General features: G+C 54.3%; 1 protein-coding gene across 4 annotated transcripts in view; it reads right to left on the bottom strand.

Moving 5' to 3' along the window:
* Window positions 1-340: 340 nt before the first annotated feature.
* LOC105187345 (Protein tyrosine phosphatase 99A) overlaps window positions 341-25,829 on the bottom strand; it is a 36,199-nt gene continuing 10,710 nt past the window's right edge. The window contains exons 2-17 of one of the 4 annotated variants that reach the window (XM_025307226.1): window positions 25,355-25,542; window positions 25,124-25,238; window positions 10,533-10,742; window positions 9,351-9,631; window positions 8,692-8,948; window positions 5,024-5,307; window positions 4,055-4,275; window positions 3,759-3,884; window positions 3,436-3,608; window positions 2,910-3,201; window positions 2,650-2,821; window positions 2,113-2,237; window positions 1,736-2,013; window positions 1,532-1,667; window positions 636-1,212; window positions 341-472 (exon numbers count right to left, since the gene is read on the bottom strand). In XM_025307226.1, the coding sequence (XP_025163011.1) occupies window positions 727-1,212; window positions 1,532-1,667; window positions 1,736-2,013; window positions 2,113-2,237; window positions 2,650-2,821; window positions 2,910-3,201; window positions 3,436-3,608; window positions 3,759-3,884; window positions 4,055-4,275; window positions 5,024-5,307; window positions 8,692-8,948; window positions 9,351-9,631; window positions 10,533-10,742; window positions 25,124-25,238; window positions 25,355-25,542 (3,344 nt within the window). In that variant the 3' untranslated portion in view covers window positions 341-472; window positions 636-726. Of the gene's footprint in view, window positions 1,213-1,531; window positions 1,668-1,735; window positions 2,014-2,112; window positions 2,238-2,649; window positions 2,822-2,909; window positions 3,202-3,435; window positions 3,609-3,758; window positions 3,885-4,054; window positions 4,276-5,023; window positions 5,308-8,691; window positions 8,949-9,350; window positions 9,632-10,532; window positions 10,743-17,145; window positions 18,237-22,562; window positions 23,058-25,123; window positions 25,239-25,354; window positions 25,543-25,829 lie in introns of those variants that run through there. The other 3 variants (XM_025307227.1, XM_025307228.1, XM_025307229.1) reach the window with 3 other exon arrangements.

Raw genomic sequence — 25,829 nt, 5'->3', positions numbered from 1 at the left:
ATATATACATATATACACACACACATATATATATATATATATGTATGTGTGTGTATGCATATGTGCCTGCGCGAGCGCGTGCGTGTACGCGTCTGTATACGTGTGTATGTGTATGAGGTTGTGTGTAAATATATATAATATTTATATATATACAATGCATAAACAACATAAACTTACACGATGGATAAAGATAAACATCACCCACCCAGCGTGCATCAGCAATTCTGTCTCTTTTTGTTTGGCACTGTCCGCTAGCCGGGAATGGGGTTGTCCCTTATCGATATCAAAACTCTCTCTCTCTCTCTCTCTCTCTCTCTCTCTCTCTCTCTCTCTCTCTCTCTCTCTCTCTCTCTCTCTCTGCCGCCCGGTTTAACGGTTCACGTAGCCCTATGTACACTAAGATCCGCTCGAAGATCCTTCAGCTCATCCTGGATACGGACTATCACCTCCTGCGCGACGTGCGAGGATCAGTCTGCACGGAGAACACAGACACATATGTATGGCTTTTCCCTGTGTTTTCCGCTTCTTACTAGACTAAACTCGCGTATTTACCTTCACGGGGCGACTCCTCTCCCCACGGATGAGGAGTGCGCGAGCGCGCGCGCGCGCGCGCCTAGGCGTCAGTGACAACTTACCAGGTCGAGATTAAACTTCCAGCGACCGGAAGCTCGATTACAGCGGGTCCGACCTTCGCGTGGGTGCGCTGCAACCGAAGATAGGCCGGCATCATTGCGGCATCATCTTGCAGCTGGGCTCCATACTGTCGGTAGGTACGCGCATGCTGCCATTTGTGATATAACCGTTAGCATCGACCATTACAGACACCCCGGGTGGATGATTATGATAACTAATGTTTCTCTGCGACACCACCATGCTTTTCTCCGGCACTACATGATCGTTGCTGCCGTGGGAGGAGAGGCAAGTTTCGCTCCCACGGCTGCTGGATGATTCGAGCGGGTGATCCACGCGTATGGAAATGGTGTAGTCGGGCAGGTATTCGGAACTGACTTCTACCGTGGCGTACTCGCAAATGACAGATGACTTGGATGGATAATCTAGCGGCATATGTTGAATCGATGAAGCCGACCTGATCTCGTTCGGGTCATTGAGCGTGGCGACGTGTCCGTTGGCCATGGCGTACAGATCGGGCTCAGCGCGGCCTTTCGTCGACAGCATGGACTCCAAACACTGGTATAGCAGCACATAGTCCTCCTGTTGAGCGACGTTGAATCACGTAGAACGTAAGAACAATCTTTTCTCTCTCTCTCTCTCTCTCTTTCTCTCTCTCTTACTTTCCCTCATTCGTTTCCTCATTCATTCCCTCGTTCGCATCGCGAACGCGAGACTTAAGCGGTAGGAAAATTGACCAATCACGATATCGATTGTCCCTGAGGCGAGAAGGAGAATAATCTCGACTGCGGTCGATCGATTTACGTGGCGCTTAAGTTTTATTCATGTTCGCGTGCTTTTCTACGTGCTCCCGAGCTGAAGTTGTACCAAGCGAGTCGATACTTTGGGCTCATTAGCTTACCTTCGAGCGGAAAACGCCAGGTCTCTTCATGTAGAGCAGCTTCGCGAACATGTAAATGTCGGCGGTTTGCTCGAATTCCAGTTGCTTGTTCAGGGTGGTCAACAGAACGAAGAGTGCCGCCTCGACTCCGCCATACCTGCGACAAATAACAGACGCGTAAGTGTTCCGTCGTCGTGTCGCGCTCCAGCGAGAACGGGATCCCACCTGTCCATCACGACGATAGGACCGTTTTGATAATCCCGATGAAAGTCTTGGATGATGTTGACGAAGGTCTTCGGATTGTTGTTATGTGGCCACAGTCCGCTTTGATTCGACGGCGCTTGGACGATCCTCGCGCTCAGCTCGTAGTCGTCCTGCAACGACCGAACCGCGACCTCGAGCAGGATAGTCCCGTTCACAGTCTCCTTCGTTCCGCACAGTCGCACGCGGAACGTCTCCGATTCGAGATCTTTCCCCTCGATGGGCCAAAACTCCGGGTACTCCTGTCGGGTGAGAGATTTTTCATCGCATTAAATCGCCTCGTTCCGTTAAAGCGCCGCTCAACTGTGATTTACAATCGCGATCCTGTTCGAGGTGCGTACCTCATTGCATTGAGTCAGCATGACGATGGTCTGTGCATTATGGTCCCACATCATCTGCCAAAACTCCATTATGGTATTCTCCATCGGGTGCTGCGTTATGATGAATTCACGGTTGCGTTGGAAACCTGCAAAACACGCCATTGTTGTCATTGCTGTTGTACCTCGATCAGGAAACTGCGCGTGAACATCCCTTACGCGATTACGACTGACGTGCGCATTGTCCTGAAAAATCAAAATCTCGACATTCGCGGAGACTGGGGAACAACAATTTCCCGGGAAGTAATCGTGATACAAGAAGTACCGAGAGAATAATATCCTGCAATTCGGTAACGACTTTCGATGAAGTAACTATACTATCGATATGTTTAAAAGTCTCTATTGGCGGGAAATGAAAGATTACTTTTGAAACATAAATAACAATGAATAAAAAAAGGTAGGAAAATTAAGATTGCACACACACGTACCGAGAAAGGTTAAATCTCGGTAGGTATTTTTTTCAGGACGATGCGTGTCCAACGATGCGATTGTATGAATTACCTGAAACCCAAGTGGCGTTGATGTAGTCGCTGCCGTCGATGCCAGGTTTCGGTGTCAGGTGGACGCGCGCGTTCTCGATGGGGATGATGTCCATGTTGCGGTTCTTGTGGACGTTGCAGGCTTTGGTGGCGGACACGAGATTGAAGTCCTTGGGCTTCCACGAGGTAACCAGCTAACGAGGATAGGAAGCAATCGGTGAGATTGAATCTCCACAAACGCGCGCGCGCGCGCGCGTTTCTCGATGCCAACGAGCAAGTCACCTTATATTGAGCTTCGATGTTGTTCCACGCGTCAGTCTTGTTGTTCGATGGACACAACATGTCTTGGACGTGCTGCATTAAATTATTAGCATCGATATTCGTCTCGCCGCTCTCTATCGCCTCCTGCAGCGCATCGTGGATAAAGATGTACTGCTCCTCCGTCTGTACCAGGAAATTCCTCTGGGTGCGGATGTGCTTGAGGAAGCCGAACACGTTGATTTCGTTCTTGCTCTTGGCTTGCTTCAGCATCGCGTCGATCACGATGTACGTGCCGGTTCGCCCGACGCCGGCGCTGCGCAATGAGGAAATACAAGTTCGCGGCTGTGAGACGGCAAGTTAAAAATCGCGGTGTATACAGATACTGTATCTACATCTTATCTAGAGCGCGGTTAAATATATATCTTTAAAGACGAGCGACGAGCGTAACACACGACGTTGAAGTCGGTGCTCGCTTTCGATCGAAGGCGATCTCGTCGAGAAGGATTACAGGAAAGACAGAACTGTTCGTCACTGCGACGACCGTCACCTGCAATGGACCACGATGGGCCCGGCATCGGGCGGATTGGCGTTGGACGATTTCCGGATGAAGCTGAGTACGGGCAACGGATGATCGGGCACACCATGATCGGGCCAGCCGGTATAGTGATACTGCCATATAGTACGCTCGCCTACATTGGTCCCGTTTTTCTTCTTCTTGATCTGCTTAAAAATTCCAAAGAGATTTCTCATTGGGACTCACTGTTCATTCTTTTATCGCCCGCATCCTCCTCCGTTCAACCGGATCTCTTTGGATCTCGGCTCCTCCAGAGAAGAATTCATAATTCGGGTATGCGCATTTTAAATATATACCTTCAAGTGTCGGATTTGAAGGGTACGGATGGTATAGGTAGCCATGATGTCTTCCCTCACTAAAGTTACTTGAATATACCCGTAGGTTTCACTACCCTCCTTGGGCCAGTACATATCACATTTCCGCTGCCAGGATAGAAGATAAATGAATGAATAAATAAATAAATAAAAAATATTATACTGCTTAGCGATATCGTTGAGTCGGAATTTCGCAGTGAAGTTTCCGAGGTGAATATACATCTTTTTCTCAGAAAGTCGAGAGAAGTCCTCGCACGCGGTATCAGGTGTGCACTTACACGACCACGTTCGACCAGATTAGTAATCATGACGACTATCGACACGCGCTGCTCCCAGACCATCCGCCAGAAGCCGTCGAACGTCGGGGGAAGTGGGCCCTGGGTGCCGATGTAAGCTCGCGCCCTTTGCCAGCCATCGATGTAATTCGCGTTGACGTAATCCTGACCCTTTTTAGGGGGCCCGCCGCCGCAGGACAGCAATTGCACACGGGTATGGTCGTCTGTGTGAAAATTAAAAAAGAAAATGCCTTTTAGAAAAAAAAAAGAAAAAAAAAAGCCGAGTCGGGAGAACGGGAGGCCGGCCCGGCCGGCGCGGATATGCATTCCTGCGCAGTCGTTTGCATTTCATCATCGACCTCTCGAAAAGCACGAGTTTCGATTGCGCCATACAATTTATCTTTCAATCTTTAGTTAAATACGCAGATATAGATAACGCTCGGGCCAAAGTAAAAATCGACGTACGATTGAAGCAGAGATATCTCTCTCTCTCTCTCTCTCTCTCTCTCTCTCTCTCTCTCTCTCTCGTATCGAGATATCTCCCTCCCTGTCCTCGGGGGCAACAACGCGGCGTTGATTCTTCCCTTCCGCGCGCCGTCGCTCGCGCTTTCACAGCCGCGCGAGATACATTTTCGAATCGCACATAATTCCATTCCGATGCAACGTCGCGAATCACGACTCTCATTATTCTCTCTCGGCAGCTGTAGATTCGCTATCGATACGCCGCGGCGCTCCCCGTCGGATCAAAGTGGTGGTCGATCGAAGTGGCGGAAGGTATCAGCGGGGAGGAATTAAACGGAGCGAATCAGCCGCTGGCTGATAGTAAACGGGAGTATCCGTCGGAAATAGGACGGTTCTCGCAGGTACGGGAAACGTCAGCGCGCTATATTAAGACGCTTGCTTTCATTTTGGAAATATTATATCGCGACGGTGTACAGCGCGCGGACGCAGCATGTCGTCAGTGGCACTTACACGCGAGTATGTTGAGGTATCTGTTCTTGGCCTTGTTCTCGGCGAACTGGGAATTCTCCACCGTGTAATCGCCCGTTTCCGACTGTATCAGCTCGTACTCCTTGCTGAAACCAATGTCCCCGTCGGCATGGAGGCTCGCGACGTGCTGGACGAACTGCTGGACGGCCACGGCGGTCCTCTCGCCGTCCTGCTCGCTATTTTCCCATTCTTGAAGAGTGGGAACGTTTCGCGGCGGGTAGTCCAGATAGTAGTAGGCGGTGTGGAAGCATTTCCTAAAAATCGGCCTGCCACCGAGAAAGAGAAGATGTAGAACTTGCTGGTGTTCCATGCAGGTACGCGTCGTAGAATCGTTGAAGGGTAAGTAAAGTTACAGGTTACAGGTTACAGAAAGTAACGGTAAGAGATAAGCACAAAGGTCTCAGTGACGAAGCGATTTTTAGGGAGGTGGACGGAACGATCTGGAAGAAAATGCGTCGAAAGATTTCAGCCGTCGTTCACTGCTCGTCGATAGGATCATCAGATCAACAGAAGGAAAGTGAGGAATGTTTCACAAAGAGACACTCATTTTAAGTGATACGACCTGAATCACTTGACCTAGATACACGGGTGGGTGGGTGGGTGCGTGCGTGCGTGCGTGTAGCGGCGAAGGGTGCTGGGTTTGTTTTATGTTAACCGGCGATGTCGTGCGGTTTATAAGATAAAATTGCATAAATACAAGATAGGTCACGAGGGTCTCCTCCCTCGCCGCGCATCGCACACGATGCTTTCGATGGCGAACGGGGTCTACATAATCGCACGGTATCACACACACGAGCGTGCAACTTTGCAACTTCGCAGCAAGATCCGCGCAGGAGCAGCCCACGTCGCTTTCGATGCGATTGCACGGCACACGACTTTTCACGCGGAGCACGCTCTACAAAAATGATACACTTCGTTTCGCACAGGAGACACGGGATAATAAGGGTGAGCCTCGTTTCGCATGGATAATTTGAAACCTACGTGGAACCGCGCGACTGAACGCGCTAGCTTTGTGCGGACAAGAGGAACCGGGTCCTACGGATGGATCCTGTTATTCACGAGCGGCGCGTGAAATTGTCTGCGCGCTGCTCAGGATCGCAACCTTAGCGGCATATGAATGGCACATCCCCGACGTGCCTTTGCGCGGGGCCACTTCTTAATAAATCTTTTATGAGGCAGAAGCGACGGCTAAGATCTCCCAAAGGTTACTCAGAGAGTCGTGACGTCGCTACGACATATGTCGTGCGCTGGGAAAATGTCGATCCCGTGGCTCTCCCCGTCCGTCGCGATATTCAAGCAGTCCTCTCTCTCTCTCTCTCTCTCTCTCTCTCTCTCTCTCTCTCTCTCTCTCTCTCTCTCTCTCTCTCTCGCGCGCGCGCGCACGTTCTCGACGTATGTTTCCTTTTTTTCTTCCTTTCTTTTTTCGCTGGAAACTGTGTGAGAGATTTGGACACTTCGATAAATCGCGAGTAATCAACGCGATGTCGGATAGTTGAAATATTTCAGCCCCAAGCTTTCGTGATACCGATGAATCACGCGCGCGCGCGTCCGCTCGTTAATGGGATAGAAATGAAATATCGATACACGTCCAGAATCGATAGCGAGGTCCGTAATAATTCCCAGGCACACGCAGAGACACACAAGGCGCACTCCTCCTCTCTCTCTCTCTCTCTCTCTCTCTCTCGTGCTCTTCGCGACCTTCTCGCGATATCCGCGCTCGTCGGGGGCACTTACAAGCGAAGAAACTTCTTCATTTCGACGGCCTGATCTCGACGACAGCATCCATCATCGGCAAGGTCTCTCCCAAACACCAAGCGAAACACAAGAGAACTCAAGCAGGAGGGGGGGACACGCTTGTACAATGAGAGTTATCACCGAGAGCGTCTCGGGCCCCGTCCGTGACCCAGAAAACGAGCCCGTCCGCGGCCGAACGAACCTTCGCGACGCGAGCCGTTCTTGAAACGTCAGCCGAACGACGCCGGTACGCCGAGAGGAAGAGCGACGGTTCGCGAGAGTTCACGGCACACGCGTTCCCACTCGTGGCACAAACGGCACAGGAGTCTCGGTCCGCCGAGGCGAGGCGTGCCGCGTCGCGTCGCGTCGCGTTGCGTCGCACGTTGCTCCACACACCGCACCGCACCGCTCCGCACCGCTCCGCTCCGCTCCGCTCCGCTCTGCTCCGCACGGCGCGCGAGTTCCTCCGCCGACTGTAGCAAGACCATACTTAGCTCTAGTCACCGCTCGTTATCTCGCGTGATAACGAGACGTCGGAGTATGGGCCGTCGGAGAGGTGGGATATATTGAAGTATCTTCGTGTCTGTATATATACACGGTGTCTCGCAAGTCGCGTCCGATAAATTTGAATCGTATCGCTCGGCGACGGTGACTGAGAGTGACGGCTCGCTGCTCTCCAGAGCGAGGCGCGCTCGAGGCGAAGGTCGACGGTCTAGAAATAATCTCAACTACTATTCAAACTACACACACTTCATAGGACAGTGCGAGCGCTGCGTTACGCGATTTGGAAGAAATGGTTTCACGCTCGACTCGAGATGTCCCCGGGCGCGTGTAAATGTCGCATTCGGGATCAGAGATGTTTCGCCTGTCTCTTAATTCATGCAGGAATTTAGCATAGCGACGCGCCATTCTCGAGGAAGAGAGATGCGGTCGCGGAGGTACGTAAATCGAGAGAGAAGGTTATCGGGACGAAGCGGGCTGCAGCGGCGCGGGGGACCGCGCGTGGGGAAAGAAGCTTGAATGGGAAAAACAGGTATGCGTGCGTGCGAAGGTGCACGTGATTGCACCGCCGGGAACTTTCTAATTGCTCGCGCCGTATACTCGGACGAATTGCGACTCGCGATCGCGAAGCGGCGTGCTCGAACATACCGATTGTCCGTCCGGTCTCGGCAATTTCCAAGTAACACAAATGATACGTCCCTTAGCGTTGGATCGGGCCCGGGCGGAAGTGAAACAGCACTTTGCAAGATCGCCCGTAATATCGAAGCACGCCGCCGTCGTTATTTACGCGGGAGAAAGTGGAGCTCTTGTCACTTGGCAGTTTCGACGTTTCCAAGAATCCGACGATTCTTCTTCGTAACGCTCCGTGAAGGGAAACGAGAGATTGATCTTTCCCCGCCCGGTTATTCCGCCGTTTTTCCCCGGTTTTCCTCGGCGACGATCATTATCCAATATCGACCCGCGGAGATGAGGGAATTAGGAATGTGACATGAAGTCATCCAGATGACGCGAAACCTCTGCGCGTCTGACTAACGTGTAACTGTGTCCTTCGATCGATTCGATCTCTTCAGAAATCGTCTGTCGACGCGCGTTCAGGATTCTCGAGATTGGAATCATCGCCGCGCGACTCGCGGAGACGAGGAAGGTACAAAGGAAGAGATCGGAGACAAGCATCCGCGGTCAGGTTTCACTGACTCGGCCGCTCGGGAGATGGTCCACGTGCGAAATATGTCGGAGCAAAGTCCGGATTTGCGCGGCGCCGCGGCGCGGCGTAGGTTTTTGTTGAGTTTAGATGCGCGCGCGGTCGCGCGATGCAGGATACAATCGCTTGATAATCGACTCGGACATGCTGGAGTTCTCTCTCTCTCTCTCTCTGCGCGCGATAAGCTTACACCGCGTGTCAAAGCGAGACTCACTTCCACAATACGAAGGACGTAATCGCCAGCATCACGGCGATACAGGCGCAGACCATTCCGGCGATCACTCCGGCGCTGAGATCTTTACTGCTGCGACGCATCAAAGGGGGTATCTTGTCGCAGTCGCGGGTGACCAACACCTTCGCCGGTATAGAGCTTTCGCCCTTAATGATCAGGTGACTGTCCACTGTGCTCTTGGTAGCCCCTTGCACCACAACCTCGTACACGGTGTTCATCGTCAGGTTGGGAATAACTGTCTGCAAGCAGAAATTCGCAGGGATCTTGTTGGATTAACGGTGAACGTTGAACTGCGCAGGGAAAGATGAGCGGGAGAGGTAAGAAGGTGAAAGTCAGGGTTTTCCCTCATCGATAAATATTATCCTCGCGACGATAACTTATCGTCGCTTCAGCTGCTTCAGAGCTGCGGTTACGCGATGCGATCGATTTTTATCGATCATTTCGGGCATTTGTCTCTGCGTACTCAGTGAAATCATAAAAGAGGGGACAACGTGGGGACGTCTCCCCACGTTGTCAAGATGATATATAAAAATTGAATGAAATCACGCCGTGTTAAAGCGACGTTACGCAGTGCGCAGGCGTGATTGCCTTCATTTGTTAGGAGGTTATCAGTGAAATCAAATCATCAGTGAGTTACATACCCCGCTCTCGAGATGATTTTTCTCGGCTGACAGCTCGATTTCCTCGTAATATCGGCCATTTTCCCGCCGGTAATTGATGTAGTAGTAGTCGATCGAGCCCCAGAACAGGGCCGGCCTGGCCCAATGGACGTAGATGGACTCGTGAGATTGGCAAGTTAAATTTAAGATCAGAGGAGCGCTCGGTCCTGTTATGTCGGTCTTGCGAATTATCTGGTCCGAAGGCTCGCCCTCGTTTTTCCGTGTGTAAGCCTTCACCCAAATCTTGTATTCGGTGTTCGGTTCTGCGGCAAACAACGACCGGCGCCGGTTACGAGCGATAATTGCGCGAGTTAGGCTCGACGCGCAACTATTTCTCTCTCTCTCTCTCTCTCTCTCTCTCTCTCTCTCTCTCTCTCTCTCTCTCTCTCTCCCTCTCTCTCCCTCTCTCTCCCTCCCTCTCTGTCTCTCTCTCTCTCTCTCCCTCTATCTATCTTTTCCGGTCTTCCTCACGGCGCGATACGAGCTGTCCAACAATTTTATCGAGATCTTCTCACAACTGTGATAAGGCAACTATTTATTCATCCGAAATATAACAGATTAACGATATTATCTAATGACGCATCGTCCGGCTGCATTGCCCGCGTACGAGAGAGAGAGAGAGAGAGAGGGAGAGAGGGAGAGAGAGAGAGAGAGAGAGAGAAAACGTGCGCGTTGATAAGAATCCTTTGAGCCCCGCTTATCGATGCGCTGAGTACACCGACCTGCCTGAGTGGCCTATTGCCCTTATGTGACTGTTTGTCGACTGAAAATTACATATTTATTCTCGCGTTATCTGCTGTTAAAAGCACTCGGCGGAGAGAGACGCGGAGCGAGTGCCGGAGGGCAGGTCGGCTAGAATTTTGAACGTCCTTCCATTTTCGCGCCTTAAAACGAAGTTGAAGTGAACACCTAAGCGACCCGCGATCGAGTACCGGCTGTACTCGAGACGAGCCTGCGCTCGATTCTCTCATTCGTAGCGGATTTTCGAGTCGAGCGACTTCATCGTCTCTTCGCAGCGAGCGAGGCCGTAAAAAAGTCGCTTCGCGCTCTCGGCGGCGCGGCGGCTCGTGTGGCTCGCAGTCTCATTCGCAATTGACTTAATTGACGGGTTTCTGCCCGGGTATAAGCCCGGACAGCGCAGCGTACGTATGTATATGTACTCACTCAGTTCCTTCAGGACGAAGTCGATGTTCGTGTCGTCGGAATCTGTAGACTTGTCGGGTATGTGCATCTTCACGTCCGTATAGTTGGAATGCATATAGTAAACGCGATAGCCAGCGATGACACCATTGGCGTTCTCGGGCTCCGACCACGAGAGCTCGATGGTCGTCCCGGTGATACCGCGAGAGGTGAGATTCTCCGGCTTTGTTGGCGCTGTAAAAATAAAGCGCGAGTTCCTCATCAGACAAAAGAGCCCGCGGTAACTTTTCCATTTCGTCATATCGCTCGCAGAGTCGCGGCGCGCCGAGACGAGGCGCGGGCTCGAAAAACGCGGCTCGAAATCTCTGCTCCTCTCTTTCCTCCTCCCTCCCTCCCTCTCCCTGCCCCGGCGGTCGGGATGGAATATTTAATTGTTGCTTCGAGCACAGCGGGAGGGGGGGGGATATCGGCAGTCGAAGCCCTCCGCGCTGCATCTCCATTTTCTAAAGCGAATAAATAGCACGGATGAATAAATGGCCGTCGAGGCGTTCATAAGAGAGATAAAATTGATTGAATATTCATACATCTCCGCCGCGGCGGTTGCCGGCATTACCATACGACGCGCGGTGTGCGCGTCGTATAAAGCGTGCAAATTGATTTGCATTCTAACCTCAGCTGCGTGAAATCATTGACACTAAACTTGCTTGGACAGCCTCTAACGCGCTCGGAACGAAACGACGCAGTGCGCAGTACGCGAGCGGGAAAAATAGAAACGAGGAATTTCCAGTCGAAACTCAGGTTTCCTCCTGCGTTTCCTCCTCCTGATATACAAGGAAAACAAAGCCAATACAGCCAATACAGATACACACACACACACACACACACACACGAGACCCCTCGACCACTTCCTTGCGCCACACACACGAGTACTCCATGTAAGGAAAGCAATCTTTCCAAAGACATCGCCTCACGTGAAGGAGCCCCTCCCCGATTGGCGAAAAATACAATCTCACAAGCTCTGTATATATTTAAACAAACAATCCCGTCGCTACGCTGCTCTCGCCGAGCGTATAACCCTTCCACACGGGCGCCGTGTGGAAGGCAGGTGTTGGAAAATATCGCGCGCGCATACCTCTGCGCGGCCGGCTTCTTTCCTGAAAATTCATTTCTCGCAAGCGGGCGCACCTGTTACAGTGGCAATCAGTGGTAAATTGGAGTACGCGAGAAAGCGCCCGGCCGATGTCACGTAATCAGAAATCACACATGATCAAGCGCAAGTATTTTATCAGCGTGCGACGCTGGCCGTTCGCGCGAAGGAGGGGGGGGAGGGAAAGTCGCGGTGCAGACGCGGCGGCTCCGAGGCGGCACGACGAGGCACGCGCGATGATCGGTCACACATTTTACCGAGCGGTCTCGCTGAGCGGTGGTCGAGAGCTGTTTTCGATGCGGCTTATCGACAATGCGACGGCGGCGACAATGCGATGAAGCGCTCTCGCGCGCCGGCTCGCTGATCGGCCGCCTCTCTGCCTGCTGCGTGACCTTTCCCTCCCGAACGCGCGGTTATCGCGCCTCTCCGTCTTGGCGCTGCCAAGAGCGCGCTCTTCTCGACAGCAAGTCGCGTTTCGGATCAACGACGCGCGACGACGACGCGCCCGCGCTGAAGAGAGCGGCGACGGGGGGGAGGGACCTTCACCGAGGTTTACCTTCCTCGAGCTTTTACGAGCTGCGACACCGCGTATGATGTCACACGTCGGGCCCGTGCACGCGCGCGTTCCTATTACTATCGGCCTGAAAAACGAATACGATTATGGACCGCATGCGTGTGCGCGCGCGCGCGCGCGTGTGCGTGTGTGCGTGCGTGCGTGCGCGCACGACGCGGCAAGGTCGCGATCCCGCAATCCGCCGTGTGTCGCGCGCCACCGATACGTAGTATGAAAAGCGAAACACGTCGTAACGTATTCGGAATGCGCTCTCATGGCTTTAATCGCGATACGTTCGTCGTATCCCGTGACGAATGGCCGAGGAACGACCTGTTTCGAGCGAACGAGCGGAGGCACGGGCGGGGGAGGAACGCGCGCGAGAGAGAGAGAGAGAGATTGAGAGAAAGCGTTATTTATTAAGCGCTCTGGGACAGAGTCCCCGCTCCCCCTCCCCCTCAAGCACGAGGAAGTCAAAAATAATACAAGAAAATTTTTTGAGTTTACATCAGTTGAAAGAATAATGCAAGGTGAGCATATTCACAAGAAATGGAATAACGTAAAGTAATATAAAAAGAATTGTACAAAGAAGTAGTAGTGTAAAGAATGATAGATTGATAAAAAGCAACAATTAGGCAGTCGGAGGGTAAAAACGGTTGCCAGTACCGAGCTTAGCGCGACTATAAGAGGGGCTCGTATTGGATCTCGCGACGAGATGCTCGTATATCGTGCATTTTTGAACGACTGTGTCGAGTCGGAAGCTCTAATGGTCCCAGTCAGACTGTTCCACAAGGAGACAGCCGCGACTCTAAAAGAGCGTTTGAACATTTCTGTTCCGCGCTGCGGGATTTGTAGTAAATCCGGTGCAGCTCTAGTGCTTCTGTTCGTCTCGTAACATCGGCTCGTAAGATGATCTCCTTGTATAGTTTTTGAGGATGTTGAAGGTGGATTAGGTTATAAAAAAAAGAGAGAGAGAGAGAGAGAGAAAGAGAGGCCGTTCTCGCGGCGATAGGGCGACGAGAGGAGCGAGATTTAAACGACGCGCCTCGTACGAGGCGAGGAAGAGCGGAGGTGGCGGAGAGACGGGTCCGTCTCTCGGATGCCAACATCCGGGCGGATTAACGTTTTCCACGGAGCCGGGGAGAGTCAAGTAGGCGAAAGTGCCTTTATTAGGATAGGTTCGCAATGGCTAACGGTTCACGAGTGAAAGGAACAGTCGATAAGAAACCACTCCGAGTCTACTTGCCCTGAGCACCGACAAGCCGGAGTCGCGCGGCCTGGGATTTGCGTCGCGCCGGCTTGTTGCATCTCGCAGGCCCTGTTACGCGTTACGCCGGGATCGAATGCAACTCTCTCTCTCTCTCTCTCTCTCTCTCTCTCTTTTTGATACGTTCGAGTACGAATCTTTGCTCGACGCTCGTTTGCGTTACGCGACATACACACACATACGCGCGAGCCGGCTTGCCGCGATGGAAGCTGACCGAAGCGACGAGGGGGGAGCCATCCTCCGCGAGCTGCTGCATCTTGTCGCGCACGAAGACGCGAAATTTCGAAGGCGCGCGCGAGGCCGGGCCGGTGTGATAATCGCGCGACAATGTTCCCTATCGTGGCTCCAGCTGGTCACGGACTTGTGCGCGCAGACTACGCCTTCTGATGAGAGCTGCGGCGACAAGCGGTCGCCGTGTTCTTCTCCGTCTCGCACTCGCTGCGACGCAACCTTGCGCGAGTTCTCCTCCTTTGCCCCTTTTTTCCCACCGAGAGAGTATCCGTCAGCGGCCGCATGCCGCTGTTTCCGCCCGAGTCCCGAAAGTGTTCATCGCTTCCGCGGAAGCGGGAGGGGGGGGGGGAGAGAACAGGCCGAAGGTACAAAGGACGACTGTGTTCCTCTTCCACGTGGCGTGTTATCATTGTCCAACCCGCTCGGTAGGAGTTGAGACCGGACAAAGATCGAACCTGCGGCGAGTCTCAGTCTCGAACTTGGTCTCCGCAGAGTCTCGAAGAGTCTCGGAGACCATCTCTATGCGCGCAAATCTATGAGCTTTACCCCCGTTTGAACGACTGCGTTTCCGTCTGCAGGGGGCTTCCCCGGCGCGAGTCGCGTGCGGTGGCGTGCCAGCCACCTACGACTTCCTCTCTCGCTCGTCCGGATTAGGCCGCCGACGACGACCTTGATCCTGAGAGCGAAAATAGAGCGGACGATAATGCGCCGTCGTGTTACGCGCTCGCCGGGCGCTTTTCAGGCAGGATGAGCGTATTCTCATAATTTCATAGCCCGATGAGACACTTGAGGTCAGTAGATAATCGTTGCTATGGCGATGCACGGCGCGCCGTCTATATAGCACGTGCGCAAAAAAGCGAATGACGCGATCAGCTCGGCGGCGGCAGCGGCGGCGGCGGCGGCTCGATGTACGTTTCGTTCCTTTATTACGCTCTTGCGAAAGGAGAAGATCGCGTCGGCGCATCCGCGGTTACCGGCGTGTTTCCAGCGAACTCCCCGCGATAAAAACGTTACAAAATATCGTTGTTTCCCCGCAACAGCCGCAACGGCCTCGCCGGCAATTACAACGGATTGCGCCATGCAACCGTTCGCGCCTTGTGTGTCACAACGCACGTGCGTGCGTACGCGCGCGTGCGCATGCGCGTGCGCGTGTACGGCTCCGTACGCGTTAGTGCGCACTTAAAGCGTTTGCGCAACCGTGGGTGTGCGCATTGTGGGTGAGCGCGATTCGAAGGGAAGGAAGGCGAGCGAGCGAGCGAGCGAGAAAGACGGAGAGAGAGACGGAGAGAGAGAGAGAGACGCGCGTCCTTAAACTCGCGTCTCAAGCGAGCGAGAAACGAGCACGTACGTTGCACCTCGTTCCGCGAAATCGAAACGGAACGGGAAATGAGTTAAGCGTCGATTACACGAGTGGACAATCTTACTCGCAAGGTGATTACGAGGTAGTCGCGTGCCGAGTAACGCAATACGCGACGACGACCACGACGTCGACCACGAGGACGACGACGGCGACGGCGACGAGCGCGGGGCATTTCCTAGTGGGAAACCCGCGCGTGTCTCTAATCGCATCGCGCGGCGAGTGGGGACATTCTCAGCGCGCTTTGAAGAAAGCGCGATTAAAGACTCGCGGAATCGCCGAGCCGCCTGATTAGCGACCCGCGATCGCTCGTTCGTCGAGCCTCGCCGGAGCCTCGGATTTTCCGATCGAATTGAAATCGCGTTGTTTCGTCCGGAGCAGCGCAAGCTTCGTGACGCCTTCAAAGTGAATACTCGTCGATTGAACTGTTCACTTTGGAAGTTGAAGCGCATTTGAAGCAACCATTGTTGCGAGCCATTGCTCATGAGCTTGCGCGCTGATCCTAGGAGGAACTGAAATACAGCGGTGCAAATATCCGACTAGAAATTTATCCCATGATCCTGATCAGGTTAACCTCATTTGGACATCAGGTCCCAATAAGGTAATACTATCCTAGTAAGTCATGTAACGCAGCGTGGATATCAGGACCTTAGGTGAGGATTCATGGTCAGGTCCTTATTGAGTTACCTTATGGAATCCTTATTACGTTTTTTTTTTTTTCAAATCATGGCTCCTGATTACTCGCCACGGTTATATTGGACGATGGCATTAGAAATAAGAAACGACACGCTGAGAATTCTTTCATCTCATTTCGAAATAAAAAGACATTTGCATGAAATAATATTTTAGATCGCATGGGCATACTTGTAAAATGTTTCGGAAAAAAAGCATAAAATGAATATCATAAGATATCATAAAGTATCACAAGGTGACAAGACACAAAGTAGTGTTAAAGAGAAAAGTTGCGTGTCACGTTAATCTTACAACTATTTATCGACTGCTAAGAGAAGGATAGTTCCTATAGCATTTTACAGATATATTCAAGTGATCTAAAGTGTTTTCTCAATGCAAACATCTTTATATTTGGAAATAACACCCAAAAATTGTTTTGCTACAACTTGGTAATGCAAATCGTATTAGGATACAATAAATAAGACCCCGACAAGGACCTGATTAACCGAACCGTATTATATCATACATTAAGGTCCTAATGTGGATCCAATCATTATAACCTTATAAAGGTCTTACTCATTTGTCGTTAGGACATAAGGACCGACTTACTTAGGATTACCTTTCATTCACTCTATTAGGTCCTTATCAATGTTGGGTTGGGTGAACCTGAGGAGTATAACAAAGAACCGAGGAGGACGTAATAAACATACGTGACATTTTACTTTACATTTTCTCCCGCCGCACTCCTGCGGGTCGAGTGTATTTTCGTCACTTTGGCTGCTGTCGCGACGGCTCACCTCGCGCGCAGCTCCATCATGCGACCGCGAAGGGTCGCGATCGCAAAAAGTGTCCGCGGAGGCGAGTGCGCCTCCGCGTACGCGTAAAACAACGAGAATCCGTCCGGCAGAAGCCGCGGAAGATGCCGAGAGACTCGATCGTAACGACTGTCGCGCTCGCGCGCGCTATTGCCTTGTCGAAACGTACCCTTCCCCCCCTCCCCTCCTCCCCGTCATTTCCCCCCGGACTGCCATCGCTCGCTTCATTGCCACCATTACGCAGCGATCACGCACACTGCTCTCTGCGCTCCTACATTCCCTCGTTATATTTCCCCTCTGTTTGCGGCGTCTCTCTCTCTCTCTCTCTCTCTCTCTCTCTCTCTCTCTCTCTCTCTCTCTCTCTCTCTCTCTCTCTCTCGCCATGATAAACGTCTCGCGCGCGTCTTCCGTGCAGGAAACGCAGCGCCGCGCCGCGTCATCCGGTCTGTCGCAAGGTGCTTCTCCTCCTCGTGGACGGACGGGAGGGAAAGAGAACAAGAGGGAGGGGGGCGGAGAGAGAGAGAGAGAGAGAGAGAGAGAGAGAGAGAGAGAGAGAGAGAGACAGACGCGCGGCGCGCGTGTCTCTCCCGCGAATTACCTCGATAAATCTCGCTGTCATTCTCCGTGGAAGACGCCGGCACGATGTAGGTCGTCCGCTCGAAGGTCTGCTCGTAGGCTTGCGTGATCGGGTCCGCGGTCGCGGCGAGGAACCTCAGGATCAGAGCTAGCGAGAGCGCCAGTTGAGCGACACTGGCCACGTTGGCCCACGACATTTTTTCCCCTTGCGCTGCAGCTGCAGCTGCAAAACGCCGCGCTCTTGCGTGCGCGAGTGTGTGCGTGAGTGCGCACGCTTGCCTCTCTCTCTCCCTCTCTCTCTCTCTCTCTCTCTGTCTCCGAGGTCCGCTCTCGCTATTTCACGAATTCGCCCATCCTCGCCGGCGGAGAGCGGCGCGCGCTCCTACGCGCGTGTGTGATTAGCTCAATTATTATTCGCCGCGTCTAAGTAGAGCGCATAATGACGCATTGTTCGGCAGCCGTCGTTCCATTGTCACTGTCACATCGCGCGACGAGCGCGCGACCTCGGCGAGCGAGGCAACGCTCGTCGAATCGCTCACGCCGGGTCCTTATCGACGAGCCGTGAATTTCTCGCCGAGGACCGTCCGTCCGTCCGTCCGGCCGGCCGTGGCCGCAAGGACCTGCGCGTCACCGCAGGTTATCTCCGCACTGCGTGCGAACGCGCACGGCTTTCCGTCGTCGTCCTGTTGTGAGCAAGCGGTTTCTTATTGCGACGTGTGCGAGTCCGCCGCGAATAATCGCTGGCCAGTGATTATTCGCGGGTGACTCGTCGTCGCCGGTAGTTGTCTCCGGCTGTCTCCGGCTGTCTCCGGGTCTCCGCTGTCCCGCAGCCCGGTCGAGCTTCTTCACGGAGGAGAGAGCGGAGCGTGCGCGGAATCGCGGATGCGGAAGCTACGCTCGCTCCGGCGCGGCGGCGGCGGCGGCGGCGGCGGCGGCGGCGGCGGCGTGAGCGAGATGGACCGCCCCCGTCCTCGAGGATCGGATCCTGAGAGTCGAGACCCGGCCGGCAGCCTTCACGGCAGTCGCGAATCGAAAGTCGCGAGCGGTCGCACGGAAGAAGCGCCGAGAGCTTCGCGACAGAACGCGACACTGACGCGAGCGAGCGAGCGAGCGATTTTACTGTTAATTAATTTCTCACAATCACCGCGGGCGCGCGGGCCGCGATAACGCCGCCCCCCCTCCCCCCTCCCCCCCCGCACGCACCTAACTCACTATCTCACCCTTCTCGCCTCGTTTCGGCGAGGAGATTAGAAACACGGATGGGATCGCCGCGCGAGCGAAATATTATCGCGTCGTTATCGCGAGTTCTCGCGGTAACGCAAAGCTCAAAACATCGATCGTACGATCGCGTCGCACCGCGACGGAAGGAGGCGCGCGTGCAAACATTCGCACACTCATACGCATACACACACACACACACATGCACGCAGCGACGAATTATTCGGACCCCTTGGAATGTTGCGGAGCGACTTCCCCCCTCTGTGTTTTTTAGTGGATAGAAACTAGGGGACACACGCGTACAGGACCGCGTCGTAAACAACAACGATGGGGCACGACGACGCGTCGCGTCAGGTCGAGTCTCGTCGAGACCGGACATTAGTTCGCGAATAAAAATTGGAAAGTTGGCGGAAACGCATCACCCACCGTCCGTCAGTTTCAGGCCGAGCGAGAGAAATCATCGCGGACCGCCGCGCCGCCGAGAGCCGAGGAATACGGTTCTTTGGCCAACTTCGAAGTCGAAGTTTTGCCTCGCCGCGCCGCGGAGAGCCCGGGCATTCCTCTCGATCGCGTGCCGCCTCGTGGCGGCATCGAATATCGGCGCTAATGAAGCGCTAAGACACCAGACTCTCTCGTGCTCGAGGAAGCCCCGCCCCGCAGGGGCTTCGCGCTTTGCGAGATCGTTTTCCCGCGCGATCAATTACGTCGACGTGCGCGCGGCGCGGCGCGGCGCGGGGTGAATTCGCCAAACTGCCGAGAACAGTCGCACGGCTCCCGGCGATCGGCAGGGGGAACGAAAACTCGAGTCACCGAGAAGCGAGCGAGCGAGCGAGACCGTGAATAAGAGAGCTGAGGATTTTCTCAATACACAGCGCGCGCGAACAATTAAACGTCAGCTCCGCGCGCGCTCGCCGAGAGCTTGCGACGAATAAAGAAGCAAATGACAGGACGCGGCCGATCGCGAGAGATCACAATGCGGCGCGAGACGCGCACACAAAGGAGCGCGCAGCGCGCCGGTGCTGCGCTCCAGTTCCATATCCCGCTTGATACGTCTAATTGGCGCCGCGAGATAGACAAATAATCGCCGGGCGAGAGAGCCGAATATCGAGACGCGCGCGCGGCCACGAAAACTCCGCGTCGCGTCGGCCCGAAGAAGATGACGAAGCGAGCAGGAAGAAGCGTGCACGCTCGCGCGAGCGCGAGCGGCGGCATTTAAAACGGCGATCCGCGATTGATTCATAAAGGGGTACCACGTTTTGTCGCGGGCTCCTTTTCTCGAGCGAGCGTCGACGCTGCTCTCGCGAGCGGCAGCGGCTGCGCGCATTGTGCACGAGCGACAATAATCGAGACATAATAATCATTAACGCGGGCGCTGCCGCAGCGGGGACGTGGAACGAGGTCAAAGGTCAGCCGCCGAATATCCGAGCCGAATATTCGGGCGAATCCGATGGCGCGAGACAGGAATGACGGAGAGGACGAGAGGCCGGCGCGCACCGTTCCCACGTTAATCCCGCGACGCGGCGCGGTGCTGTTAATTCGCGAGACGAGAGACGGAACCCCGAGAGAGCATAATCAGCGACGAACGAGAGAGCGGCGGACCGCGCCCCATTCCGCCGCGACCAGGCTACGATCTCACCGGCGCGAAAGGACTGTTTCCACCGACGTACGCACCGTCGAGGGATTCCTCGGACGGGTTGTTGGCTATCAGGGTTGAACGCTCGTTCGCGCGGCTCGCGCTAACGAGCGGGGGAATCGCCGCGTAGGCTTCTGAGGATTCGCTTTCCGGAATTTCACTGCGCGAGCGTGTCTCCTCCGTCGTGTAATCAGGAGAGACGGGGTGGAGGATATGAGTCGCGCGTCGACGATGATATACGAGGACGAGAGCGAGCCTCGAGACAGAGAGAGGGACAGACAGACAGAGAGAGAGAGAGAGAGAGAGGGAGAGAAATCAGCGATTCCTCGCGGTCGACAGCGGACGGCGGCGGTCGCGATGAAAACGGGAGGAAAAAACCGAGAGGACCGATGGCAGATGCGGCGCGTTTCGTGCATGGACGCGCGCAGCGGTGCACTCGCGCGGAGCATCGACGAGGAAGGCGCGCACGGCGGCGGCGGCGGCGGCGACGGCGGCGCGGCGGTGGCGGCACGTCGCACGGAAATTGGAACGGTCCGGGGCGATGATTCGCGAGGCGACACGGAATGGATTGACCTCGATCGCGAGACGCGATTTTTCAGCCGCGAGCAGCGGCAGGAACCCCGGCAGGAGCGCCGCTCGCCACCGTCGACCCTGCGATTCGTCACTTCCCCGCGTCCTTTCGCCGCGTGGTTCCGTCCGCGAGCGCGATGGATGCACCGAGTTTCACCGATCGAACTTGCGACGAGTTCCCTCGACGTCGCGTCGCCGCACCGCGCCGCGCGACGACGACGACGACGACGACGACGACGACGACGGGATGACGCTCGATCGCCGTTTTTCCTCGTCACGGGTTAAACGTCGCCTCGCAGGCTCGTCATTCGTCCTCCGATCTCCGCTCCGATTTCTTTCCTCCCTTTTTTTCTTTCCTTCCTGTGTTTTCACTTTTCTTGTTTCGTCTCGTAATTTGTCTGCCGTCGATTCGACGGCATCAGCATCCAGCAGCCAGGTTGAGTCATGAACGTTGTATCGCGCCCGTAGCGCAGAGCGAATGCTGTTCTTTTTTTTTTTTCTTTTTGTTTTTCCCTCGCGTGCTTCAAACGGATGCGAACGTAAACTGAATGTCGATACTGTGTCATCGTAATTTATGCCGCCGCTCCGCGGTAATCGCGGTGACTCACGCGGCGTTTCACTTGTTTCTTTTTTTCTTTCTTCTTTTCATCGACTACTGACGCGATGCTGGAAGCGAAGTGTCAAATTAGATTGTTGGGAAACTGACGTTACACTGACGTTTCTCGACGCAATTGCCTCCAACACGAACAAAAGTTGAAACGACGCTCGAGGAGGAGGAGGAGGAAAATGGGGAGGGGAGGAAGAGGCGCTGGTATGATGGTGGTGGTGGCGGTGTGGTGGCTATGATTTATTCCGCGGTTTCAGCTGGACGATACGTATTATCTCGCGCAAATTGATTAGCGCTCCCCGATAAGTCACCGGCGCGACGAGCGTTCGCTACGACGAACTACGCGAATTCAATCCCGAGCGTTGCCGAGCAAAATTTATAAATCGAGAGAAAGTTCAGCCGCGGAGCAATTTTTCCTCACAACGAACGTGCGAGTTGCTTTCGCGCTCCTCCATGAGAGCGCCGTAATGAACTTCTTTCTCTCCTTCTTCTTCTTCTTCTTCTTCTTCCTCTTCTCCTCCTCCCTCGTTCTATTCTCGAGACGAGACACACAAAGGGACCTTCGAGATTTTCCGTGAGACTTCAATAGGGTGTCTTGCGAGGTCTCTCGGACCGGACGAAAACGAAAAGGGACCTAAAAGAGGGGCGCAGGGAAAGGCGTAGGGAAAATAAAATTCGCTCAATGCGAGCGAGCGTGTCGGTGAATATTAGGAGTATTCCGAATGCGCCGCTCGGGTTTCATTTTGGCACTGCTCGACGTACACATCTCGCGCTCGCGTCATATCGACCTCTCGACCCCGTCTCTCTCTCTCTCTCTCTCTCTCTCTCTCTCTCTCTCTCTCTCTCTCTCTCTCTCTCTCTCTCTCTCATTCTCCCTCCTACACATACACACACAGCATACAGAGGCGTGCACACGCGCACGCACACACATACACACACGCTCTCTCTCTCTCTCTCTCTCTCTTTTTCTTTCTCTCTCCCTCTCACTCACTCTCTCTCTCTCTCTCTCTCTCTCTCTTTCTCTCTGTCTCCCTTCAGCCGCTCCGAAGTGATTCGGAATACCGAGACCTTCCGACGAGGGAGAACGGAGAACCTCCCGGCGGTTCGTAGCACGAGCCGAACAAAGGATCACACCCAGGCCCAGGAAGCCGCGCGATATATTCCGCGATTTCTCGACCCAGGCGTCACCGGACGAGCCGGAGGAGGCGTCGTCGGGACCGACGGCACGCCGCCATCTCGGCGAGCTCCCGCTCGCTCGCTCGCTCACTCTCTCTCTCTCCCTCTCTCTCTCCCTCCCTCTTTCTCCCGAGATGTGGCTCGTCCCGTCCGCGGACAGGTTCCGCTCCGCGCGATTCCGCTCCGCACCGCTCCGCACCGCTCCGCTCCGCTCCGCTCCGCGTCGTGCGCTCACCGCAAGCACCGACCGCTCACGAAACACTCACTCGCGACTCGAAGCCCGATTATGCCGGGAGAGGACCGGCAGGATCAGCGCACTTCCGATTCGGCACGTTGCGGGTAGAAACGGAGCGCGAGGTACACAGAGCGAGAGCTCGCGTACTGTCACTGCGCGCGTACGCGAGCGCGACGCGTGCATGCGGACGACTACACGCGCACTCGCACTGCACTGTGACCGCGCTCGCGCTCGCGCTCGCGCTCACGCGACAGAGCTCATGCACGAGCCCATGTGAGAGCGCGGTGAGTGCGTGCGTGCGCGCGCGTGCTTCGTATGACTCGTACTTTAAACCCGCGTACATCCGCGACTCGGTGCGCGTATCCGGCACTGCGCTACGCCATGTAGAGAGCCCGTATTACTCCGACTCCGACTACGCGCACGTATACGTCGACCCGCCACGAGGAGAATGCGCGCACTCGCCCGCACCCACACACAAGCCGCGGCCCAACGTGCGCACGCATACACACAGACCTACGCACACACACACACACACACACACACACACACACACACACACAGAGACAGACGCACGCACGCGTGCACTCGTGCTTAACAACTTCACGTGCGACCGCAACCAAGACACACGTGCGCGCGTGTAAACGGGCTTCGTTCCGCGTGTGTCGTCGTCTCCGGGATACCGATGACGGTGACGAAGGGGACGGTGAAGAGCGAACGACGACGGCGACGAGGACGCTCGAACCGGCTCGCGCGACACGGCGTGTTCGCCGGCCGCCGACTCGAGCAGGTACTTCCCTCGACCCGCGCTGAAAAATCGGGGAAAATCGATCGTCGACCAGGCGCGGCGCCGACCGAAACGCCGTGGCAGCTGCTCCCGCTCGCACTCTCTCTCTCCCCCCCCTCTCTCTCTCTTTCTCTCCCTCTTCTCTCCTTCTTCCTCCCTCTCTCTCTCTCACTCCTTTCTCTCTCTCTCTCTCTCTCTCTCTCTCTCTCTACTGCTCTCTCGTTCTCTCCCTCTTTGTCTCTCCAACGGCTTCCTCTGTCGCACGGTCGCCGGCTGTCACGCTCCCCTCTTCTGCTCTTCCCCCTCTCTGCCGTCCAGCGACCGCTCGTTTCTCTCCCACGAACGGGTTCCTCTCTTTCTCTCTCGGGTCTTTGAGTCAGCTGCCTCTGTCCTCTCGCTCTTTTACCTCGTGTCCTTTCTCTCTCTCTCCTCTTCTCCTCTCTTCTCCTCTCTCTCTCTCTCTCTCTCTCTCTCTCTCTTTTCCTCCCTCTTTCTCTGTCTCGCCGGTGAGCCCATAGAGAAAGAGAGAGAGAGAGAGAATAAGCTCTCTCGTCAATACATGAAAGAAATTCCTCTAATGTCAATCTTGCCGGCGCGTTGCACCGAACGCGTCGGGCGAGGATACTCGAGCAGCCGGGAGATTCTGAGATTCCAAAACGGTGATGATGTTCACAATGAATACGGGGGGTCTCGGGAATCCTTAGCTACGGCTATGGGAACGTGCTCGTTCCTTGGCACGAAGAAACTCCGACGTTCACAATGACGTTCTATCGTAGACGAGGGTCAACGAGGGTGCAGCGCCGAAGCAGCTAGAAAGTTGCCGGCGATGAATGCGCAGGGACGTAATGAATCACCAATGACGTTCTCTCTCTCTCTCTCTCTCTCTCTCTCTCTCTCTCTCTCTCTCTCTCTCTCTCTCTCTCTCTCTCTCTCTCTCTCTCTCTCTCTCTCCCTGTCTATGCGTGTTCAAAAATAGAGAAATGCGTTTCAAAAATAGAGAGAGAAAGAGAGACATGCGCGATACTTCATCTTTTATTGAATTTCACCGACCGTTCAGCCCGGTCGGAATGTGTGTTCTGTTGGCTCTAGCGTTATATTTCATCATCGGGGACACTTTTTGCAATACTCCCGTCTCTCAGATACGGTAAACGTTAATCGTGAATGCTATTGGTCGCGTTATTTCCGATTTCGCGAATAGCGTTCACGATTTATGTTTACCGTATCCGAGAAACGGTATTGCAAAAACTCCCTATTGTCAGATACCGAGTAGGTTTTTCTTTATAAGTAAAGCGTGTGTGTGTGTGTGTGTGTGGGCGTTTTGCGCGAAGAATACACGACTCCTCGCCGGTTCATTAAAACGCGGCGTCTTCGCGTCGAGCTAATCTCTTCATTTTGACAATTTCGTCGCAGATCGCAGACGATATCGATATATAAATAAGAGCGCGCGCGCGGGCGGGCAAAGCACGTGCGAAGCGAGATATTCTCGCCCGTCATCGTGCGATCAATGCAGAGGTCTTGCATTGCAGCTGCGGCTAAGCTCGCCGCGCACTCAACGCTTTATCACGACTGATACCGTGTTCTGTTTTACCGTACTCGGGTACGCGGCGCATTATCTCGTGCCGCAGTGGCTTCGATTCGAAACGTCACGCTCGGAATCCTATTGTACCAGCTTCGTTTCGCGCGACTCGCGACACGCGAGCACGCGGAAAAGGCGTCTCTTTGTATCCCTCCCCCCTTGCGCTTTTATTCCCCCTTTCTATTCTTATCCTTCACTTACCGCCTTCGTCGGTCATCACCGTCACGGTCGAAGCCGGCCCGTGGCCCTCCGGATTGAACACTTGCAGGGAAACGAGATACTGCGTGAAGGTCTCCAAATTGTGGATGCTGTGATTCTGTAACGCGAGAGGATGAAGGATACACGTGCGTTCCTCTTGTTCCTTTTAACAAAGGCGCTCGCGCGCTCGCTGTCGGCCCCGCGCGAGATAATAAAATATTTTACGCGACTTACGTCGACGGCAGGATCACGAATATAAATGTTTGTCATTTCTTCGTCCGCTTTCTCGCGTCGTCGGTATCCTATGCGATATCCGAGGAACTCGCCGTGTATGGTGTCGCGACTCGGCGGCTTCCACGCCAAGTAAATAGACGTCGCTGAGGTATTGTGGGCCGCCGTGATGGTCGGTTTTCCTTCCGGTACTGCAAACAATCATACACGTTTTGTAAATTCCTACGATCCCGTGCGGGGAAACAACGTCTCGGGACAAGCGAGACGGGCCAAATGTCAGGGATAAAGGCGGGGATAAAATCTGACTGGGAGAGATTCGGAATTACGAGAGGAAAAGTTTCTTTCTCCGTTGTTGCTCCGGCTTTCGCGCGAAACGATATATTATTTGTAAGCGTCGTCGCGCGCGCGCGCGCTTGTCGACGTTTGTCGAATCGTTAAAGCTATCAGCTTCATTGAAATCTATACACGTCGCGCATTC

The sequence above is a fragment of the Harpegnathos saltator genome, unplaced genomic scaffold (assembly GCF_003227715.2).
Source record: "Harpegnathos saltator strain DR-91 unplaced genomic scaffold, Hsal_v8.6 scaffold84, whole genome shotgun sequence".
Classification (NCBI taxonomy): Eukaryota; Metazoa; Arthropoda; class Insecta; order Hymenoptera; family Formicidae; genus Harpegnathos; species Harpegnathos saltator.
The sequence above is the reverse complement of the archived record's forward strand: the minus strand, read 5'-3'. Positions and strand labels throughout refer to the sequence as shown.